The sequence below is a fragment of the Triturus cristatus genome, chromosome 3_1, assembly GCF_964204655.1.
Source record: "Triturus cristatus chromosome 3_1, aTriCri1.1, whole genome shotgun sequence".
In the NCBI taxonomy this organism is placed as follows: domain Eukaryota; kingdom Metazoa; phylum Chordata; class Amphibia; order Caudata; family Salamandridae; genus Triturus; species Triturus cristatus.
This window is the reverse complement of record NC_140583.1, coordinates 33,601,198-33,624,394: the sequence shown is the minus strand read 5'-3', so window position 1 is coordinate 33,624,394 and position 23,197 is coordinate 33,601,198. Positions and strand designations below refer to the sequence as shown.

The following is a 23,197-nucleotide window of genomic DNA, read 5'->3' as shown; positions in this document are numbered from 1 at the left end:
GAAGCTCAATATAACCTATATTGTCATCAGGAGGGGATGGGCTAGATGGATACAAATCAGGGTCAGTGTCTGTATGTTTGCTCAGTATTATAATCCTCCCATGGGTTACCATCTTGTGGCCTGTTATCCCCATCCCCCTCATTCTGTGGGTCAGGTGGTGGTGGTGAGTGAATGGAGGTAATAAGTAGGTGAGGGTAAGTAGGTGAAATAAAAGGTGGTGATTGGTTTGTACCCATATTCCTTTTCTTTAGAGGTATATGATGCTCATCCTGATGTGCCAATTCCCTTTTTTCCGGTAATTTGGCACGAATATGTTCAGTATCTGCATTGGTAACCAGTTCTTTTAGTTTCGGAACCGGAGGTGGAACATCGGACCGACACTCTTTTGTTGGGGTCTTTTTCTCTTTAGTTGTCGTTTTCGACATCGAAAATGTTGGCTCCGAACTCTTTGGCATCGAAGATTTAGGCTTGGACAAAGATGGAGGATGGACAAGTTTGGTTTTCGGCGCAGAGGATTTTAGTTCGGTGCCGCTAGGAGGCCGACTCGATCCTGAGTAGGAAGGCTTTTCTGTGTGTTTCAGCACCGGACCCGCGGGTAGGGTGCTCAAAACATTTTCTCGGTGCCGACCTTGGCCCGCAGGCAGAGGATGGACCGGAGAATTTTTCGCTTTTGGTTGTTGGGGCAAGGGGGTTTCTGTACTCACGGTACGCTGACCCGGTGTAACTTGCTTTTCTTCTTCCATGTCAAAGTCGGCCTTGGAGATACGATACTCTTGCTAGGCTCCTTGAGGGTGTGTTGCTTCTCGGTGGGAATCTTCGCCGAAGATGTCCAGTACGGAGCCGCCTTGGAGTTGCATCTCTAGACGGTGAGTCCGACGGTCTTTTTTGAATGAAACAATTAGCACACATTGCAGTCTTTCTCATTGTGCTCCGGGGACAAACAGATATTGCACACTTCGTGCAGGTCGGAGTGCGGAAAGTTGGCGCGACACCCGGGACAGAGCTTGAAAGGTGTCTGTTCCATCAACTGCTAGCGAGCCCGGCGCGGTTAGGCCCAACAGCCCTCCGCGAGTTTCCCAATCGAATCTTGGTTCGAGACGATACGCGAAGAATGGGAACGCGATCGAGAAACAATACCGTTGAGGGTAGTGGATTGCGCGTCAAAGGGAACCCGAGAAACGGTGCCGAACCGAAGCGCAGCAATTCACATCCGAAACCAATGGCGAAATAAAACTATCTGACAAATGGAGTTGATGCCCATGCGCACTATCACCGAAAGGAGGAGTCACCTACCTCGTGACTGGAAAAAACTTCGAACAAAAAAAAGTGCAAACATCCGGACCCAACACTAGATGGCAGGCTATGCACAGCATGTGATCTACAGCTCACATGCCTCGAACATATGTTTAAGATGGTTTCCTGATCACTTGCAATGTTGTAGTGAAGGAACCAGACATCACAGGGGCATATCTGCTCATGCAGATATGTCCTCACATATAACACATCCTGCCTTGGGGTTCTAAGGCCTGCTGTAGGGGTGACTAACATAGTATATGCAGTGTGCTTGGGCATGGCAAACAGTGTGCCCATTTCACGCATCCTGCAATGGCAGGCTGCACGCAGTTTTTGTGTGGGTCCCTTTAGATGGTACAATACTTGCTGCAGCCCATAGGGTCCCTCTTTAGCACCCATTTCTTGGGTACCATAGGAACCATTTACTAGGGACCTACAGAGGTGCTAAAGTCCTTGCAAATTGGGTTACAAGTAAACATTTACCAATTTTAAGGGAAAGTGCACTGGCGGCCTGGTTAGCAGGGACCCATTGCACTTTCAGTCAAAAAGAATCCATAAAAGGGAAAAAAGTGGGGGTGACCATGCCACAAAGGGGCGCTTTCCTATAGCAGTCAAGTGAGATATGGCTAAAGAACATGTACTCTAAACTGGGGATCTATTTATTATCTCCTGATAATGAAATGGTTATTCACCTGTGGCAGTAGGTATGCAGCTTCAAGAATTTTCAGGATTCACATGCTGTGCAAAATTCTGTCACCTAGTTGTTGGGTCTGGAATTATCTTTTCCTTTTATTGTTTTGGGCTTCGTCGTTTTTGTGGTATGTCACAGTTTCTTTGTAACAACAGATGTGCACCAGGAACTTCGTCAGGATGGTGCTGCAAGAGTTCCTCGACTCCCCCCTGCGGCTGAGGAGTGCATTGGAGTTGGCGATTCTCCTTTGGGTTGCCACCACTCTCTCCATTTTCCCGCCAACCATCTCAACCCACTTGCTTTTCTTTCACGGGTGTTCGTATTAATGTGGGGGCATTACTTATCTTTCTTGTTGTGATAACTATAACTGAATACACTGCCACATTACACTTGATGAAGACAGGGTCCAGCAAAGAGTATTTGTACTTTTACTTGACTTAAAGAATCATCATCTTCAAGAAGAATGGTTATCGAAAAGTCTCCCTCTTTTGGTAGAGAATGCTGGGTGCAGCTCTTTTGGTAGAGAATGCCTGGGAGCATTGTGAAGTACAGGTTTCACTTTAGCGATGGCCTGAGTGTTTTGAGGACAAAAACAAGATTTGGCATCCTCCTTTGCAAGGTGCACCCGGTAGCTGTCCACAGCTCTATTCATGAGGGAGTTGTGAAATGCCATATCATCTGGCAAGGAAGGCCTTGGTGGGTATGTCAATGTCTTCTGGTAGGGAGTAGGTGTCGAGGTCTAGCCAGTTATCCATCTGTGGCTCCTGGTCCTCTATGCCTCTAGTATCTCCCTCATAGTCTCATGTTCGTTCTTCTTCATGTCGCTCTGGCGTAGAGGGTGGCTCAAGTGTTTTTGGCTCTGATGGCCTTGTTGGGATCTGAAACACCACAAGAGCCTCATCAAAAACTTTTTTTCTGAAAGAGTGATACCATTTCGGCTTGGAGCCGTTATTTCTTGCATTTCACTTAGATCGCTCGCTGCTCAGCCTAGGCAGTGTTTATAATTTTTGGACTTGGTGGCTCCTTGTTCTTAGGCTCCTTCATCTTTGCCATATCCAGATTACCTCAGTGTCGATGAAGGTCAAGAGGGTTTGCCTCAATCGGTGTTCTTGGGTTTGGACCCATGTGACTCTTTGTGCCTCTGCCATCCTTAGATTACAGAGTGCTTTGAAATGGAGGATGTTTTTACTAGACTTCAAGTCTAGTAAAAATCTTGTTACCCATCGGTGCTTCTTAGGATTGGCTTGTCTCAACACCTTCCTTGCAGCCTCTTGTTCCTCAATTTTAATTGCCTTGTCTTTGAACTCTGATCCCTCTGCTTGAGCCAGCTCTCTCTCTTTGGCTTTTCCTCCTCATCAGTGGCCACGCGGAGGCCTTTGTTTTTCAGACTCTATCATGGTGTAATGAACCCACCTCTGCTGCCTCTCTCTCATCTTTAGAGTCTTTGGTTGGAACTCTCCGCAGGCTTCGCAACCCTCGTCGCTATGTTCCTGTGGGAGGCAAAAGTTGTAGAACTTGTTGGGATTTTAGGGGTAAATCTTGGTTGCACTTGAGGCAGAACCTAAAGGGGTTTGAGGGATTGTAAATCTCCGTTTGTGGCCCCACGTCTGCCCATTCTCCGACCATATGGTCTTCCTCTGAGTTCTGCTTTTTTGGGGGAAACTAGATCCCAGCTTTTTGATATTCCTCAATGGGCCAGTGTTTGGGTCGCATTCCTCCTCTTTCTTTTATTTTCCCTCTATGATTGGTCGATTTCCTTTGTGATTCTTTCAGAGATCCTTGGTCCTGCATCCAGACATAACGGCAGAAAAAAAGAATCTGAATATGGTGGCCACACGCAAGGAGTCAGACATACCACAAAATGGTGGTTGACGGGCGCACACAAAAAAAGGCAATTTCGAACCAAACCACTGGGCAGTGGAATAATGCACCACAGTTTAATCCAGAAAAGATTAACTCTGCGAAAACATATGTACAGTTTCCTGTGTTATCGTCCCTCATCTTGGATGTGCCATCTTTTTGGGAATGTTAGGTGGTAAGTGGGGGGATGTGCTGGGTTCTGCCTGACTGTTACTGTCAAGCCTGGTTTTTCAACCAGTCTTCTGTTGCCTTGGAATCCTATACTGTGGGGTGATGTTGGTTCAGGGTTAGCAGCTACTACCATGTCAGGGATGCAGGCACAGTGTTATACCTGCACTCAGATGAAGGAGCATCCATTACAAGCAGCTACTACCATGTCAGGGATGCATGCACAGTGTTATACCTGCACTCAGATGAAGGAGCATCCATTGCCTTTCAAATACAGTGCGTCAGCTTTACAAGCTTAACTCATGACACTGTCCCTTACCAAGCATCGTGCAGACACAATTAAAAAAACTGGTATTTTAGATCTCTGTAGCTAGTATTTGACAAGTCAAACATGGATTTTAACATGAAATATTCTGTTTGAAAAGGACTGCAACATCACAGCCTGCCTCGTTGAACAGTACTGTTTTTACCACAGATTTGGTACATGGCCGGAGAGCAAGTAGAAGCAGGGAACAACAGGGTCCTCATCTGTTGCACTGTATTTTTAGATGGCAGTATTGTTGCTCTCTATTTCCTGTCAGTTGTTCAAACTTGATTTCGGAGAGTAAACAGGGCTGGTTCTCTCCGGATCTGCCCTAGCCAGAATATCTACTGGCACTCGAGAGCCTTGGCCAGAACCGAAGTCCGGGCATGTTCAATTAGAAACCTATATATATTGCATGCAGAATGTGGCTGACTGGAGTCCTGAGTCTCAGGCTTATGTATTAATTCTCTTAAGTAAGATCCCACAGCTGAAGTACCTGCACCTGAGATCCATGGCATTGACAAATTTCAATTTCTGGCATGGCTGGGCAATGTACAACGTCACTGTAGGCATTTACTCTCAACTCTGTCTTCAGCTAAGAAGGTTTTGAGACAGGTGTTCTTGGATTAAGGAGTGCAAGCAATTCTAGCAAGTCACAAACGCACTGATCCACAATCCATCTCTGGAACTCAAAGATATAATGACGTTATTAGTTTTTTGTAGCGCGAGAACTGGTCAGTCTTATGTTTAATTCATATTTTGTTAAACTGGTCTCTCTGAGATTTCCCATATATTTTTACTTTTAGAGTGAGACTAAATATACTAATACATTTTAGTTTATGTTCAAATTAGGGGCATCACTGTATTACAGAGATTATAGTGCATATAAGTCTGGTAGAACTTTTAAAAATGTTCAGTGATTGACATTTGGTCGAGTCTCTGTATAAAGGAGTCTCATAACTAGTCACTGCCAATCTTATGTCTCAGGTTGAACAGTTTTAAACAACCTTCAAAAACTCAAACTATATGCCATGCATACCAGTTCTCATACTTATAAATTTACAGACATACATGCAGACTAGCAGACCCACCCCTCCATTCTTTATTAAATTTGGAATTCTAGAGAGACTGAAGCAATTTTTCCAGCGTCTTTTTAATAAAAAATCACGGCTCTTCAGAAACAAATAGCACTTTTGTATTTTTCTCCACAATGTTCCATTTCTTGATCTTGTTTTAACACTAGGAAGACCTTTATAACTTTTACTGTTTTCCTCCCACCCCTTTCAAATTTGTAAAAAAAAAGTGTTCATTTTTTCACCCCTCCCAAATACAAAGTTTGTAGTTTTTTTTCCACCCTTGCATAAAAAAAGTGCCTGAAATGATGACACGAGAGACGCACGAAAAAACTCACGGAATTGTCACGGTTACTCCTAGTCTATACCATGCAAGGTCTCGCCTACTTCTTCCACTGGGCTGCCCGCCACAAAAATAAAAAAAAGTAAAAAAATAGAAAAAGCAGGAAGGACCCTTTCCTTTACCCACCCTGTATTTCTCTGCTAACAAAATATAGCGGTAGATGAAGGTAAACAGATCCCCCTGGCCACTTATGCAGCTCACACTTATAGTTCACTGTGGTCTTGCTGCTGCTTGGCCCACTGAGATGTTACTTACTTGTAACAGTCATTCTCTTGATTACACATCTCCAACAGACTATCACACTTTCAATGTTTCTGGATGCCAGTGGAATAAAGGAGCAATTAGGTTTAAAAAATGTCTGCATTATAGTGCCCTTTACACTGTCCTTATGCCACCAAAAAAGCCTTAGCGTGGTTCACAGTATGCTCATTACAGCCCTTGTCTACCATTTACAGGCATCACAACCCAACTGGATCAGGGACTCCGTTTAAGGCGCAGTTAGCTCACGATAAGTGAATATCTGGATTACATATTCAAGAAAACGCCTCATTCACATTAACTGGAAATATACTTTTGCATTAAAAATCATTAGAATTCATTTCCTGAGGGAAGTGGGATGAGTCCAGACTACACTGATCTTCCTAGAAAGTGTGTTGTAAATTCCATTAGGGAGCCTCGCAGATGCTCGTAGACAAATCACTACCTAAAACATTTAATGTTGAAGCTTCCTCTAAAAGCCTGTGCACACTTGTATTTACAGGGAAAACCTTTGCACAGTGTAAACCACAGGGATATTAACCTGGAAGTTAACTTGGATTATTTAGTTCTTGTTTCCAGCTACCCTAAATGCCTATAGCATTAAACTCCCAAGCCCATAAAATAGAGCATGAGGACAGAAAAATATCTTCCAAAAACAAATGTTTTAGGTAAATAAAAAGGGGGCATAAATAATTAGAATTAACTCGCTCTTAAAAATGAAAATTGATTTTTTCCCTAAAGTATTTTCTGTTTTTAATTTATGTATGTTATTAATAGTGAATCAAAATAGGTTCTTAGTCAACCCACCTGGAAGCAAGGAATAGGAGTTAATGTTAGCAGAAGCAGAACCTGTGACTTTTGTCTTTACCAAGAGTCTACATTGATGAATGAAGCAGTATGGCTGTCCTCTTTGTGTCAATCTAAAATGCAAAGCAAGGCTCTTGTGCTAAGAGAGTCTGAAAGTGTGTAATCACCTTGTTAAAATTACAGTCCGCTACAAAAACAAAATTCAACTGTTAAAACCATGTTCCTGCATTGGTTCAAAAGGCACATCAATGATTTTCAATAAAACCAACTGAAGGAGAAATGCAACAGGCACTAGTAAAATCCATTTGAGACGGAACAAATGGAAATGATCTGGTAAACTGGGGCAAACCTAATGTCTTCCTGGAGTTAGGTACTGATCGTTAGTACAAGGCTAGCGAGCAGACTAAAAACAGTCTTCAAGAACTTTGCCAAGCTGTCTGTTCTACAAGTGTCATGCTAGATACAGGATCTGGGCAGCAGACATTTGCTGCAATGTGCCTATGTGCCTTTACGAGCATTATTAGGTGCACAAGAGATATCAATAGTCTTGATCACAGCTGTGTAATGAGGACTAACGTTGGCCAACGGCTTCTGAAGCGCTTTGACAAGAAGTACTTCAAAAAAAGGGGTCTATATAATGCAAGCGGTCTAGCTGAAGTCATCACCTAGGGTCAGTAGAGCCCTAAGTGGAATAGGATACTAGGGGCTGCTTAGTCTGCTCTCTTTCCCCCACCCCAGCAAGACTGCATTTGCTGACTTAATCAACTTTTGACGGGCAGAAAGAGATCACACAATACTTCCTGACCAATGGCAGATACTGTGATCCTCATGCGTGTTCAGCTAACACATGGGCTGGGTATGTAACATGTCATTATGCTCTTCAGGGATGCTTCTACATTGAAGGCAGAGATGCGATTTGTCAATATTCAGGCTCTACATTGTGATTTGTAGTGTCATTACATATTATTAAGCCCCAAGAAAATGGAACCAGCCATTTCGGTTTGTAGGGAGCTCCTTGGGGTAGCAGAATCTCCAAGGCTTACAAAGTCTCTTTAACTCAGTAGGCAGTGACAAGCCTATCATCCAAGTAAACAGACACCACTACTAGACAACTGGTAAACAATCTAAGAGCAATAGCGAGAGAAAACATCAAACTGCGATATGTTCCAGACAGCGCTGTGGAAATCAAACAGAGGTATAGAGTTAGAAATCGTGCATGACAGAATTAACACTCCCTTGTAACTAGCACTGGGGTCTACCACTACTAACTGGCATTCACTTTGATTTAAGTGAGCTGTGTGAAAACTCTTGAATAGGTTCCACTAATATTCAGTTCTCAGCATACCTGTTCAAAATGGCTTTCTTTCCCAGCATTCTGTCCATCGCGTTTAAAACAACTAGACGCGATGTAGTGAAAGGAAATGCCACTGGAGAAAGTCTGAAACAGGATCCATGTTCCATCAGTTCAAACAAGCAGTTGTCCAAAGTTGAATAGCTCTGCTTCTTTGTAGTGTGAGAGTTTTAAATGGGTGAACACTGTGGATATACAGGTTTTGGTTGAGGAGTGGGTGGTATTGCTATACCTTCTCCATTTTCTGTGATGACCCAGTGGAATGAAATCAGTTGATGTTCCTTCATCATCAATAAAATCTACAGTAGTATGGTTGGTGAGGTCAATCTAACTAATGGCAGAGTACAAGTAAGTAGTTAGGCTGTCTGATTCACAGGTCTTAAGCAGCGCAAGTACACATGCACGCAATCTGAAATAGGTAATTTTTACCTGTACACTGTGTCAATTATTCTGATCTTTAATCGCGTGAAGTAATGAGTAATTTCATATATATATATATATATATAGTGTCTCAAAATGTTTGAACTCCGACAATCTCGTCTCAATCCTCTCTAGGTAGGACTGGTGCAAGAAACATATGATGTGGTAATGCAGGGGTTGCTTGCTGGTGATCTAATTACTCTGTATCCTACAGAGAGAGAGGGAAGTGAAGGGAGGATTGGGCAGAGTAATAGAAACAAAAGATATTTGAAGTTTCGTGTACGGGTAGGAACCTCAGTAAAATCAGATAAGCTGCAGGCAGTGTTGTGCGAACACAGAGAATAGGGTGTCAGGTCACACGTGAGAATCCCAGCTCTAGCCTACAGAGCCACCCAAAAACATCCAGAAAAACATGTTTTGGTGACAAATAAGACTCGCTTACAATGTTCCAGAGGTATATAGACTTCCTCCGTGTGTGTTACTCCTTTGACATGAAAACCTGGGTCTTCCAGGACGATCCACAAAGAAATCTGTCTGAATTTCCCATTTACAAAATGAGATATTCAGAAATGACAGAACTGTCCGAACTCATTGCAGTGCATGGAATGCAGGCTGCAATCAGATCCACCCCTGGGGAAGACTTGTTGAAGCTCAGGTACAGCATATCTCAGCTGAGGGACCCAAAGTATCAATGCAACAAGTACTGGGCGCTGTCAGTTTGGAAATGAAACAAACCATAGACATGAAGTCCAGAATCTGTTCGAGCATCATGGGAGAACACACCACAAAAGCAGAACTATTGGCTGTGGTAAGAGACATCATTCAATCTTCTCGGGGTGCTCCCTCGCCTCAGCTTTACTGTAGAATCTGCACTAAGCTCATTCATCAGAGAACCCTCAGGTGCTCTGAAGTTTTAAGGTCCACACTAAGATTTCCTACAAGGACTTCAAAGCTGAATCCTTAGATGTGGTATAAACACAGTGGTGGCAGCTAACTACACACTATTAATTCTTTCTTTAATGTCACTTGACCCCATCTTTGAGAAGCTGCTATTCAAGGAAACAGATACTGTCAACTGAACAGATTCGGCTTCACTGATGAGCACTGGCAGCGGTCCATTCATGCTCGTGCCCAACTGCCTCTTAATTGTCCAAGTTTTCTTTAGAAGGAACAGAAATTACTTCTGAAGTTTCTAATTATTCTAGGTAGTGGTAAAGATTGGAATTACCTTCAGTCAGGGCCCAGCCTCAACGTTAGATGTTAAGCCTTAACGTCTTCACTACACTAACTCCATGTCAATATAGTGCTCCATAAACACGGGAGGGAGACAACTTGTGGGGACATGAGGGTTACTATTAGGATGTACGCTTTGTGAACATACATTGGGACGGGAACACTGAAATGCAGACAGTCAGAAAATGTAATGTTCCCAAATATTCACTGTTGGCACAGAAAACAACAAAGAGCGATGAGAGTATTGGAGTTGGGAAGCAAAAGAAACATTGGAAAAAACTGAAAGCGACAAGAAGGGTTCCTGGTTTTCAAGTAAACATCGAAGACATATTTTCTTTGCACAAGACGCTTGGAGGAAGCCTGGGTTTAGCTGCCTGGTTGCCCCCACATAAAAAAGATCCATTTCTCTAATCCCGCTCTAGTGCCCCATGACCAACATCAGATAATTGGAGATATGTAATACCACCATCATGCGTCTTCTACGTTCTTCAGTGGCAGGGCACTGATTAACTGATATTTACTCACCCTAAAAAGCAGGCGAGTTTACCTCTGTCACAATCAGATTTTCTCATTCATCTCCCCGACACAAGAAATAAAAAATAATAAAAATAACAATGAATATTAAATACTGCTTATCGGATAAAGTCATCCAATCTTGACACCCCTTGTTGAAACTTCCTTCAAGGGCACTCACATCCCACTAGTTTTCTTTTTGTTTGTTTTTTTGTTTTTTGGTTTAACGTCTTGAGAAGCTTGGAGAAATGTAAAGCCCACCCAGTCTTTGGACTTTGTTATGTTGTCTTCCCACCCCGTCCTCCAAATAAAGGTCTGCAAAGGTAAAGACCGGACTGCTGCCCTCCCCCAATGGTGGCGGTGGAGGCTGCTGCAGGCACACACTGGTGTAATATACAGAGAAAGTACATTATATATATATTATTTCACTTGGCATGGTGCTGCCTGGCACTGTTCATTCCTGTAACGTGTTCGACATACAGAACTAAGGAGGGTCAATTGGCAAAACTCAGGAGCCACCGGGCAGGTGCAGCAGGGCCTCCACCTGCCCTGCCCCTGGGGACTTTTCAGCGGTATAACCAGCCCAGGAGAGGCCCTTCCGCTTCCCAACGAGAGCCCATCACGGGTTTCCTTTGATTCTCTTGTCCGCCGCCGGTGGTGTTATTTAGTCTGCTCTTCCTGGCTGCCGTTTAACGTACAGCTCTGGGGAGAGGTGGGTTTGTTAGGAATGGAGGGGCCATCGCTCAATTGGCTGCAGTCCGGACTGTGGTTGGTGGGGGTGCTCGGGCACGTGACCTCAGGCGCCACCGACTTGGATAGATCAATGCCCTGGATGAGGTGGATGAGTCGTTTCACTTTGTCCAGCGAGTTGTGCATGTCTTTCTGTCGAGACAGGATGTTGTTCTTCATTTCCATGCATTTCTGGGGAGAACCAGAAGCAATCAGTTAGATAGTTGTATCTCAATCAAGCAGTCTGGCAAGGGTCTGACACTGGATTATAAAGATCAGCATTTAAGGACACTGAATCGATCTGTGGATGAGCATAAAAGAACAAAATCATTCTGAAGCGAGTACGGGGCGCATTAGCAGAGCTGAGGTAGACTAACAAGGGGCTGGGCAGTGTTTGAGATCTGTGCAGTGAACCCATTGCTGACAGCAGAGCCTTGGAGGCCAGGGTTGGGCAGTGTTTGAGATCTGTGTAGTGACCCCAGTGCTAACAGCAGAGAGCCTTGGAGGCCATGATGAGTTGTATCAGCAGAGTAGTGGGTGAACCCCAGTGCTGACAGCAGAGAGCCTTGGAGGCCAGGGTTGGGCAGTGTTTGAGATCTGTGCATTGGCCCCAGTGCTGACAGCAGATCGCCTTGGAGGCCATGATGAGTTGTATCAGCAGAGTGGTGGGTGAACCCCAGTGCTGACAGCAGAGAGCCTTGAAGGCCAGGGTTGGGCAGTGTTTGAGATCTGTGCAGTGACCCCAGTGCTGACAGCAGAGTTCCTTGGAGGCCAGGGTTGGGCAGTGTTTGAGATCTGTGCATTGACCCCAGTGCTGACAGCAGATAGCCTTGGAGACCATGATGAGTTGTATCAGCAGAGTGGTGGGTGAACCCCAGTGCTGACAGCAGAGAGCCTTGAAGGTCAGGGTTGGGCAGTGGTTGATATCTGTGCAGTGACCCCAGTGCTGACAGCAGAGCCTTGGAGGCCAGGGTTGGGCAGTGTTTGAGATCTGTGCAGTGACCCCAGTGCTGACAGCAGAGAGCCTTGGAGGCCATGATGAGTTGTATCAGCAGAGTAGTGGGTGAACCCCAGTGCTGACAGCAGAGAGCCTTGATGGCCAGGGTTGGGCAGTGTTTGAGATCTGTGCAGTGACCCCAGTGCTGACAGCAGAGTTCCTTGGAGGCCAGGGTTGGGCAGTGTTTGAGATCTGTGCATTGACCCCAGTGCTGACAGCAGATAGCCTTGGAGACCATGATGAGTTATATCAGCAGAGTGGTGGGTGAACCCCAGTGCTGACAGCAGAGAGCCTTGAAGGTCAGGGTTGGGCAGTGGTTGATATCTGTGCAGTGACCCCAGTGCTGACAGCAGAGAGCCTTGGAGGCCATGATGAGTTGTATCAGCAGAGTGGTGGGTGAACCCCAGTGCTGACAGCAGAGAGCCTTGGAGGCCAGGGTTGGGCAGTGTTTGAGATCTGTGCATTGACCCCAGTGCTGACAGCAGATAGTCTTGTAGGCCATGATGAGTTGTATCAGCAGAGTGGTGGGTGAACCCCAGTGCTGACAGCAGATAGCCTTGGAGGCCATGATGAGTTGTATCAGCAGAGTGGTGGGTGAACCCCAGTGCTGACAGCAGAGAGCCTTGGAGGCCAGGGGTGGGCAGTGTTTGAGATCTGTACATTGACCCCAGTGCTGACAGCAGATAGCCTTGGAGGCCATGATGAGTTGTATCAGCAGAGTGGTGGGTGAACCCCAGTGCTGACAGCAGAGAGCCTTGAAGGCCAGAGTTGGGCAGTGTTTGAGATCTGTGCAGTGACCCCAGTGCTGACAGCAGAGAGCCTTGGAGGCCAGGGCTGGGCAGTGTTTGAGATCTGTGCAGTGACCCCAGTGCTGACAGCAGAGAGCCTTGGAGGCCATGATGAGTTATATCAGCAGAGTGGTGGGTGAACCCCAGTGCTGACAGCAGAGAGCCTTGGAGGCCAGTGTTTGATATCTGTGCAGTGACCCCAATGCTGACAGCAGAGAGCCTTGGAGGCCAGGGTTGGGCAGTGTTTGATATCTGTGCAGTGACCCCAGTGCTGACAGCAGAGAGCCTTGGAGGCCAGGGTTGGGCAGTGTTTGAGATCTGTACATTGACCCCAGTGCTGACAGCAGATAGCCTTGGAGGCCATGATGAGTTGTATCAGCAGAGTGGTGGGTGAACCCCAGTGCTGACAGCAGAGAGCCTTGAAGGCCAGGGTTGGGCAGTGTTTGATATCTGTGCAGTGACCCCAGTTCTGACAGCAGAGAGCCTTGGAGGCCAGGGTTGGGCAGTGTTTGAGATCTGTGCAGTGACCCCAGTGCTGACAGCAGATAGTCTTGGAGGCCATGATGAGTTGTATCAGCAGAGTGGTGGGTGAACCCCAGTGCTGACAGCAGAGAGCCTTGGAGGCCATGATGAGTTGTATCAGCAGAGTGGTGGGTGAACCGCAGTGCTGACAGCAGAGAGCCTTGGAGGCCAGGATGATTTGTATGAGCAGAGTGGTGGGTGAACCCCAGTGCTGGGATCGTGAGGCTGTTGCAAACCAAGGGCACTGGTTTTGAGGGCCACTCCAATGTACTACTAGAGGGTGCTGCGGGCATGGAATAGTGGCCACAGTTAGGGCTACATGTGGAACTTGATGCAATGGCAAGTGTGAGTCTCACATACGGATCCGCTTTAAGTTTTGCTGGTCAAAACTAAAACGAAGGAACCAGGAAGGGCATACAATTCATTCTATAATGTTAATGTTTCAGCAAATAATAACCATCGTAAAACAGAAAGGCAAAGGCAGACATTTTTGCAACTACCTTATGTGTTTTTTTTTACAAAAAAAAAAACAACAACATTAAGAGCAGGCGTTACCATTTGTGTTTTTAACAAATACAATTATAGAATATCAGCAGAGTTTATCGAAACCCACATATCATGCTACAGGAGGTCACTCTGGCTAGACTAGCTGGAAGCCACAGTTTGTCAGAAGGAGACAGAGTGGCAAGACATGCAGGTGATGAGACTAGAAACCCAAGACTGGCAGGGGCTCCAGGCAGGACACTGGTGTATGCTACTCACCGTTATGGAGTTGCTGAGTTGCTTCACTTTTTGCTCCAACTGTTCTCGTTCTTGCTTTAGATCCGTGCTCCATTTTAACAGCTTTTGTTTCTCCTCCTCTTTCGCTGGAAAAGGCAACAGACGGATACGTTTTGAAGCAGATCTTTAAAAATGTTTCATTCAAGACAAATTATCACTGCCCCCTACCATCTAGTGAGTCAAACAGGCTGTGTAGCACCAGTGAAACCAGCAATAGGGAATATAAAAAAAAATCATTTCAAGACACAGCAAGAGTGTGTGGTTCTCTTCCAGGGGATCCTCATCAATAGTCATAAGCACTAGAATATTCCCGCCTTTGCGCGGGACCCCGGAAACACAATCATATATGTGATAAACATATAAGCATCTATATATATATATCTATATATATCTATATATATATATATATATATATATATAGATGTATACATATATATAAAATAAAAAAAGCAAATGCAGTCTTTCATAAGTAGAGCTGAATAATGCTGTAAGGACTCCCCTGTATATAATCAATAATATAACCAATATAAATACTAGATCATAAAAAACAGGGAAGAAACAAAAGCAAATCATGTTTGAACACTGATTAATGCTTTGCATTTGCACAACACCTCAGATAGGACTGAAAGCATTGTCAGCTCACAGGCTGCATTGCAGAAAACCACAGCTTAAAAGGCTAGAAAGCCAACTCTTATCAACATAGAAAAACTGGCACCGTGCCTTTGAGGCAGCCATGACCCCTAGCTTCCCATCATGCCTCAGGGGTGACAGTTAGGTCAGTTGTTCTTTCCGGCTCCTTCAGTCAGGACCCTGGTTACACAGCTCCACTCTTTTCTGGGTTTATTCAGAAATAATCTACCTTTTTCAGAAAGATTTTATCTTACTTTGACGTCTTTCATCCAGTCAAGTAAGGTGTTTGCTTTTTCTGACTATTTTTGGCATTTTTTACCACTCAGAATGCCATCCCTTTTTGATCCCTGCCCTTCTTGTAGAAAAAAGAAGGCCAGGTCAGACTCTCACTCAGTCTGTATTCTTTGCCTGCCTAAAAACCATGTCCCCAAGACTTGCCCTCATTGCCAATCTCTCTCAAAAAGAACTTTAAAGGACAGAGAGCGGATACGTCTTTATGGATTGGCAGAAAAGGCTTCCAGAGGCAGGTCTCCGGTAAGAAAAGGCTCCAAGAGGCCCAGATCCTCTTCTAGACCCTCAGCGTCGGGCTCGGCGCTGAGAAAACAGCCACCGGAGGGACATACATCGAAGAAAAGACAGACGATGGCGGGCTCGCCGCCGAGAGAACGCAGGAATGAAGGTATTTTCACTGCATTCGACGTCGAGAATTCGACAGCCTCCGCCGACGTCAACCCGGCGACGATCGGCGTCGAGAGCCAGCAGACCTCCGTCGACGTCGGTTAGACGTTTGACGTCGAGAGCTGATAACCCTCCGTCGCCGTCTCATAGACGACGTTTGACGTTGAGGGGAGAGAATTCTCCGCCGTCGCAGACCAGGCGGCGATCGGCGTCGAGAACGAGAAGTCCTCCGCCGTCATCCCGGCGACGTTCGACGTCAAAGACCAGAAGCCCTTCGCCGACGTCATTCCAATGTCGCTCGGCGTAGAGAGCTAGCAGCCCTCCGGCGCCGTCGAGTCCACATCGCTCGACGTCGAGACGAAGAAGTATGCTGCGGTCGTCAAGTCGCTATTCGCCGTCGAAGAAACCACAGTCGATGCAGAGACCGCTCCCAGAACCTGGTCGAGCCTCGACGACTAGAAGAAGATCTCGATCGATGTCGAGGAGGGCTCCGTCGCAGCGGAATATACGCTTGACGTCGAGACCACCATCGCATAGATCTGACAAAAGTTCAGTAGTCTTAGTGACTGAATCAGCATCTAGACACTCTTCTCATTCCTTGAGACGTCCACATTCTCCATCTGCATCTCCAGAACATGCGAGGAGATCGCGACAGAGATCCCCGTCACATCAGAGGACCTCTCCTTCTATACATCTGTCTCCAAGATGGCTTTTACCAGTACATCACTGGAGTAAGACTACAGCGGGAGCATCGAGAAGGGAGGAAGAATACACAAGCCCTGTCCACAGATCCCCTCTACAAAGATTAGTACAGGAGGTGGATAGATCGCCTTCGCCGGTACTCCACCACCGTGAAGGAAGATCTAAGGAACGCAGGCCTTCCACGTCACATCACCACAGAAGGAGGTCTCCCTCATGGTCATCTTCCTCCATCCACTCCTCTAAGAGGGACTATTCGCCTACTCTATCGGACAGCCCTCAGTCGAGAGTGTCTCCGATAGATGACATTAACACCTATCATGATGTGCTGCAGAGAGGGGCTCAGAAACTGAACATTGCAATGTCCACCCCTCTATGGTCTGAAGTCATTTGAGGAGCTCGGTGGAGATGCTGCCCTAGAGGGTGTTGCCATAGTCGAGGCGCCTGGTGACGAGGGCCTTAGTGACAGTCTTTCTGGTGTTGCTCGGGATCTATCTGAAGATCTGTAGAGCATGCGAAGTGTGCGGAAGCAGGAGGCGGCGACTGCGCGGACTTGTCATTTCATGGTCAGTTGGATGCAGAGGATGATACAGAGGTTGCATGCATGGTCAGTTGGTGAAGGACCGATTCTACAGGCCACCAGCTGTGGTCCCATGCAGAGGTGTTCTTGAAGATTAGTAATTCAGTTTTGTCGGAGTTGGAGGCAGTTGTCTCTCATCCATTTGACTATGGCGTTGCAGAAGTTGGTTTTGGCATTGGAGGGGACCTCGTTGAGCGAGAGGATCAGTTGAGTGTCGTCTGCATAGGAGATTATGTTGAGTATGTGGGATCTTACCCGACGTCTGCGAGGGGTGTCAAGTAGATGTTGAACAGGGTGGGGCTGAGGGATGATCCTTGTGGTACGCCGCATAGGTCGTCTTTGGTTGCGGAGGTGAAGTGAGGCAGCCGGATGCTATGTGTACGTCCGGTAAGTAAGGAGGCAATTCACTTGAGGGAGTATACCTATGTTGTAGTGTCTGTTGATGAGGGTGTTGCGGGAGACTGTGGAACGCTGTGTAGAGGTTGAGGATGATCATAGCCACATTTTCTACGCTATCGAGGAGTGTTCTGATGCCATCTGTGGCGTCAATCAATTTGGTCTCAGCACTGTGGTTGGCACGGAATCCGGATTGTGAGGCACCCAGTAGGTGGTTTTGTTCCAGGAGTTGGTGGTTGATGGCTTTGAGTACTTTGGCCAGGTAGGGGAGCAGGAAGATTGGACGATAATTTTTTAGATCACTGGGGTCAGCAGAGGCTTTCTTTAAGAGGGGTCCGACGTCTGCGTGTTTTCATCTGTCCGGGAAAGTTGCTGTGGAGATGGAGGTGTTGAGGATGCTGGTGAGTTGTGTGCTGACTGGGTTCGTTGCGAGGTTTTAGAGGTGGTAGTGGTCAGTGGGTGCTCAAAAATGAATAGAAGACATGATGGGTGAGGCGGTCAGGGCGGTGAGCGGAGCCCTGGGGGTAATGGTTTGGCTGATGTTTGTGGTTGGTTAAGGTCACTGGGAGTATCAGTTATACCAGGAAACTGTATGGGTCTGGATCACATGCCTTGTAGTCCTAGTTTTTCATCATGTTCCTAAAGCAGTATAAATGATCAGCTAATCAGCTAGAGTGCAGCCTCTCAAAAGGCAGTTTTCAAAAATATAAAATTTAAACCTAAAATCAATTTAGAAAGGCAAACAAGCCTAAAGGAGCCAACATTTTCGGTGTTTTCTGTTTTGTATACAATGCCAGCAGATCCAAATGAATCTCCTGGGGAGAAGGCTGGGCTGTTTGTGATTGCAGAGTGAATCACCATGATGAAGTAGGATTGCAGTTAAGTAACATTCCCAATCATGGGACTCTCGCTCATACTCAAGCACAGAGTAGCAAGCACAGCCCACATACACGTGGTGGCTCTGTAAATGCCTGCAATGGGTATCAAAGCAAAAGTGAATGCCTTCACCCTTTGGGATATATACATGCACATACTGAACAATTCTCTCGCGATGCACATGTCCTTGGTTCTGTCCAAGTGAAAAAGTGCCGTCTCAACATTTAATGTGCATAAGGACCTTTCTGCTGGAGAAGATGGATGTGGGAGCAATGTATGGAGGATCAGTCCAAAGGGTGGACCGTGTTATGATGGATAACCGTGCAAGGTTTCACAGTGCAAAGCGCCTGAAGATAGCGGAGGTGAAAGCTACTTCGAATTCAGATGCGGTGTATCTCCTTGGTACACAGTCTTAATAGGTGGGCCCATGAACCGTGACAACTCTAAATTAACTTGCCACAGAGATGAGGGTTTGAGGGAGGTGTCGCGAGGGTTTAGGGGTGCCAGCGGACGTTGCTAAGTTAGCATTAGTTTGTGACTTGCATCACCGCCATCTTGCCGCTTATGCACACGACACTACATGCCTTGGTTCCCGTAAACACTCTGGCTCGTGCTGCTTCACATGGGAACTGTCTGCCTTTCACCATTTCGGCTGTGCTTTGTGTTCTAGTCTGTACACCGTGTTCAAAGACAAAAAACAACTTCACTGGTTAATCGGCTTTGGTCTGTCCCACACACATATAGACATAACATGGAACACAGCTGCGCTATTGACTTTTCAGGTGTTTTTAATATGGCACGGGATGCAAGTTAAGACACTTGGAGAAAACCTTTCCAGAGGAAGAGCTGTGTTTGTCCGGAGATGTAAATCCTATCATCTAAGACTTGAGGTAGCAGGTTACGCTGTCCAAGCACACAGGTCTTCCACTGATATAATAAACATAGCTTGTAGCATGGGGAGGGTGGTAAAGCGCTATAAGGCTTAATCCACTGTCATTATAATATGCTATCCCCGTTCGTATTATATGGAATTGTAACCATGCTGTTTATATTGTTTAATGCATTTCTTTGCTTGTTTTAGCACGTGTACTGCATTACAGAGCATGTTAGTTGAAATAAACGTTTTAAACTATACAATGTCTCTGGTTACTCACATTGTGAACAGGTATGAGTATCTAAGCGAAAGAGGGTCTTGTTCCCACGAATTCTGAGAGGCCCTGAGTGGCATTTTCTAGGATTTCCAATCATTGGTAGCTCCGCTGTAGTACGGAGAACGAATGGGATACTATAGCTAGCCGGATAGGGGTTCTGGGCACTGAGGCGTGTTTTTGGTACACCACAATACACCGAAGTCCTGGTTTCCTGTGCATAGTTCTGTATATGTGCAGAATCCCTGCAACATGGCGCACCTAACGTTTGGTCTGGTACTTATTTACGAGGCACTTTAGTAGTTCTCAGTTATTGTTCACAATCCCCTCGCCTCTGTTTTCGGAAAACATTGGTGACGGTTTACCTTCCTATATGGACGCTTTTATAGGTGATTCAAGTTTGAAATTTACAAACGGTATCCTTCGTTTTTTAAATTATGACCCGACATGGTCTTGCCGCCTTTTTCCTTAGTGTTTTTTTTCTTTCGAGTTTCTATATGGAAGTTGATATCGCGGCGCACAGCCGCTTGGCGGTCCAGCAGCATTTGCAAGCATGTGGAGTGCCGGATGCTGGTGTCAATCTGATCGTTATGGTCCAAGCCGACCCAGTATACACACATATGAAGTGTTTTATTCCTGGGTCACGTTTCCAGCAGTTGATGGAGCGGATAATTTGTGTCATAAAGACAGCCATACCACGTTTCCTGCTGTGTATCGACCATACAGAACTCTAGAAGTTCAGTTGACGGCATGGCAACATCGCATTTGGTTTGATGGTGCCCTACCCGTACCCCTGACACCCGTTATGTTGGGCCCGTTGTCGATTGATGGGGCCACTTGGCCCATGTTGGCGGCTTATATGCCGCATCCAGGGCATTTAACGTGCGATGTGGCGGCCCTACGTCTCATGCACACTACTCTAATCCGTGTGTATAGAGCATTGGTTCAGTATGTGAACCGCAACATCCAGGCAGGAGCGCCTGGAGTTGCTCAGCAACCAGCTGGTGCAGGTGGTGTTACTATTAGCCCCATAATGGTTAATTCGGTTATGGGCATACCTCCCCCAAATAAGGAAGATTTGCCTTATTGGCTAGCTGAGAAATTTGACCAGCTGGAAATAGTGTTTCCACATTCTACGCTGGGGGAGAAGCACCAAATTTTGATAATTAGTTTGCAGAAAGACTTAGTACCTGAAGTCACTGATTGCGAGAGTTGGGGTAAAATATTCGCGGCAGTTTATGCAAAGTGTTTTGACACACCATCCATGAGAGTACTGCCCTCTGTAATTAAACGTGTTCAGGATGAACACAGACCAGAGGCGGCAGTCGAATTGGGGATGAGGTTAGTTGGAGCGTATGACATGGTTGCTGACCAAATCCTTGCTAATGTTAAGGGTGATGCAGTCAACTTTCAAGTGTCTAATGCTTTGGCGCTAGTCCCTGATGTGGACAAGCCCCACGAATTATTTAAGATTATAGCTTAAAGAACAGTTGGGCGTAATAGTTTGGGTGTTAAGCCTTTTGCTAAAGTGCCTGCACAACCGCAGACGCAACGGACGCCTCAAACTGATCGAGGAGGCCAACCTCAATTCCCGAAAAAGAATTGGAATAATAATAAACCGCGGAAGACAACAAAAGCAAGGGGGACATGCATCGTCCCCTACACCTTCGATCCCAGGACGCACTTATGAACTGTGTGACCGTGCGAGAATTAAATCTCCTGATCGATTTCAGGTTCCTGATATGCGTTCTCCTTGTTCTTCACAGGAAGCATCAGGCTCATATGCCGGTGGAGGTGATCCCCAGGAGCGGGGTAGAGGTCGAGGTGACCTGCAGGGACGTGACCAGCCACGGACGAGTGACGGGAAGGATAAACAAGAGGATTTCCTTCGTTAGCGCCCTCCATTCCAGAAGAAGAAGGTGGCCGCTTTAAATGCGAGGTATGCCACAGACGGTGAGGACCTGGCTCCGGGATCTAACATGGGCAGTAACGCTGCTAGACAGCGCAGCGGAGGTTACAGTAGTGCGACAAGCACTGCGTCCATTTCTGGAGGCGACAGCAACTGATACTTTCATTACAGTTGAAACTGCTGACACCCGAGTGGCTCCCCCTGACCGACTATATGAGATTAGTATTCCTTTGGTTTTTGCTTCCCATAGAAGGTGACATAAAACGCATAATCAAAGGTTTTTTGGGGGGAAAATCGGACTTCCTTGTATGACATCCTGTTGGCGGAGGCAGACTGGCCCCCGCCTTTTGTTCTGGCGGCTCCGAGATGGGAGGATATAATCCTCCCTAGTTTTTCACAGTGTGTCGAAAGAGCATGCACAACATTTTGCAGCACAATGGGCTTTGGTGCTTGCACTGGTTTTATACCGTACCCAGGTATGATGGGATACAACATCTCACCACGAGATTCCATTGCTGTCCATGCCACAAGCACAACCCCAATATCCCATCCGAAGGGAAGCAAAGGCTCCTGTAACGGAAATACTCGACCAATTGGAGTATCAAGGGGTAATTGAGACGTGTGTCACCTATGAATAACCCTCTTTTTACATTAACAAAGCCAGATGGGTCGGACCGCATAATTTTGGATTACCGACATTTGAACTCTCATTGTCGGACGAATGTGGTGCAGAATACCCATAGTTCGGAAAAAATATAAAACACTACATATTTACATATATCCAATGGCTTTTTTAGCCACAATCTGTCCCCCTTGTCAAGTCAGTGGACAGCTTTTACACACAGTGGCAAACAAAAACGTTTACAAGATTACCGATGGGCTATAAAAACAGCCCAGGTGTTTTCGCCGCACGTGTGATCTCATTGTTAGACACAATCGACCTTGACGCAAATTCGTATGTAGATGACATTTATCTCACAGACGAGTTATATCCGTATCTTTGTCGCGTGGACCGCATCACTGTGGAGTTTGCGGACTACGGTTATGAATTTAATTTTGCAAAATCACACACTGCTGAACTTGCAGTGTTGTTCCTGGGCTACGAGCTCAATAATGAGGGACGCGGATTGGCACTGCACTTCCTAGAAAAGTGTGCATAATTGCGTCCTCCAACAACCCTGAAAAAGTTACAATCCTTGCTGAGTTTCTTAAACTTTGGTCGACTTACGTAACAGACTATGCCCAGCGTATCAAGCCTCTCTATGCTTTGATACAACCAACATTTGTGAAAGCATGCTGGCTTCCGGAACATACGAATATACTGCAGTCTTTGCAGTCTGATTTACTGGATTCTAAACTCTTGCTAACTCGCGACAACCATACTAACCTGGTGATAAGAATAGTCGCAAGCGCTGTAGGTTTCACATACTTGACGTTTAATGAAGGAGACACAGATCCTATTGCTTATAAGTCACACTTGTACACTTCAGCAGAACTGCGGTTTCCCTCAGTCGAAAAGGTCTTGCCAGCAGTCCAGATGGCGATTCTGAAAGAACGCGCCCTGGCTCAAGGAAAACGCATTTGGTGGTAACACCATATCCTGCTCTGGAAGCAGTGACAAAGGCGAGTGTTCCTAATTCCAAAGCTTTACATCCACGGTGGATACAATGGGCTACATCATTGACGTCCCCGAATGTCACATTTATCTATGATTCTTTGTTACAGACTCGGGAGTCGTTGCAATATGAATTAGTCCATCCAGCTCCTCTGTCCATGCGCCTCCTTGAAGAATACCATTGTATCATTTACACTGACGGTTCGGCGCAACCGGCGATTGGATCTAAACATTCTTATTCTGCAGCCTGTGCGATTGTGGCTGGTTCCATAGTGAACGGCGAGTTTAAGTCCACTGTGGTCCACACACAGGCACTTGGTGACTGCACCGCCCAATTAGCTGAGCTGCGTGCTTTGGTGCTCGCACTGGAGTTTGCAAATCCTAATGTGACTACTTTGATTGTAAGCGATTCCTTTTACTGTGTACAATATTTTAATGAAAATGTATTCTTTTGGTCACAAAATGAACACTGTGATTCCAAAGGCAAGACAATTAAGCATAAGATGCTATGGGTTCGGGTGGCAGAGCTGCCGCTC

General features: G+C 46.1%; 1 protein-coding gene across 6 annotated transcripts in view; it reads right to left on the bottom strand.

The window, feature by feature from the left end:
- Positions 1-5,450: 5,450 nt before the first annotated feature.
- Positions 5,451-23,197, bottom strand: part of PHF21A (PHD finger protein 21A) — a 737,785-nt gene continuing 720,038 nt past the window's right edge. For all 6 annotated transcript variants that reach the window (XM_085646699.1, XM_085646701.1, XM_085646696.1 and 3 more), the window contains 2 exons: positions 14,113-14,216; positions 5,451-11,235 (listed from right to left, as the gene is read on the bottom strand). In XM_085646699.1, the coding sequence (XP_085502825.1) occupies positions 10,975-11,235; positions 14,113-14,216 (365 nt within the window). In that variant the 3' untranslated portion in view covers positions 5,451-10,974. The remainder of the gene's footprint in view (positions 11,236-14,112; positions 14,217-23,197) is intronic.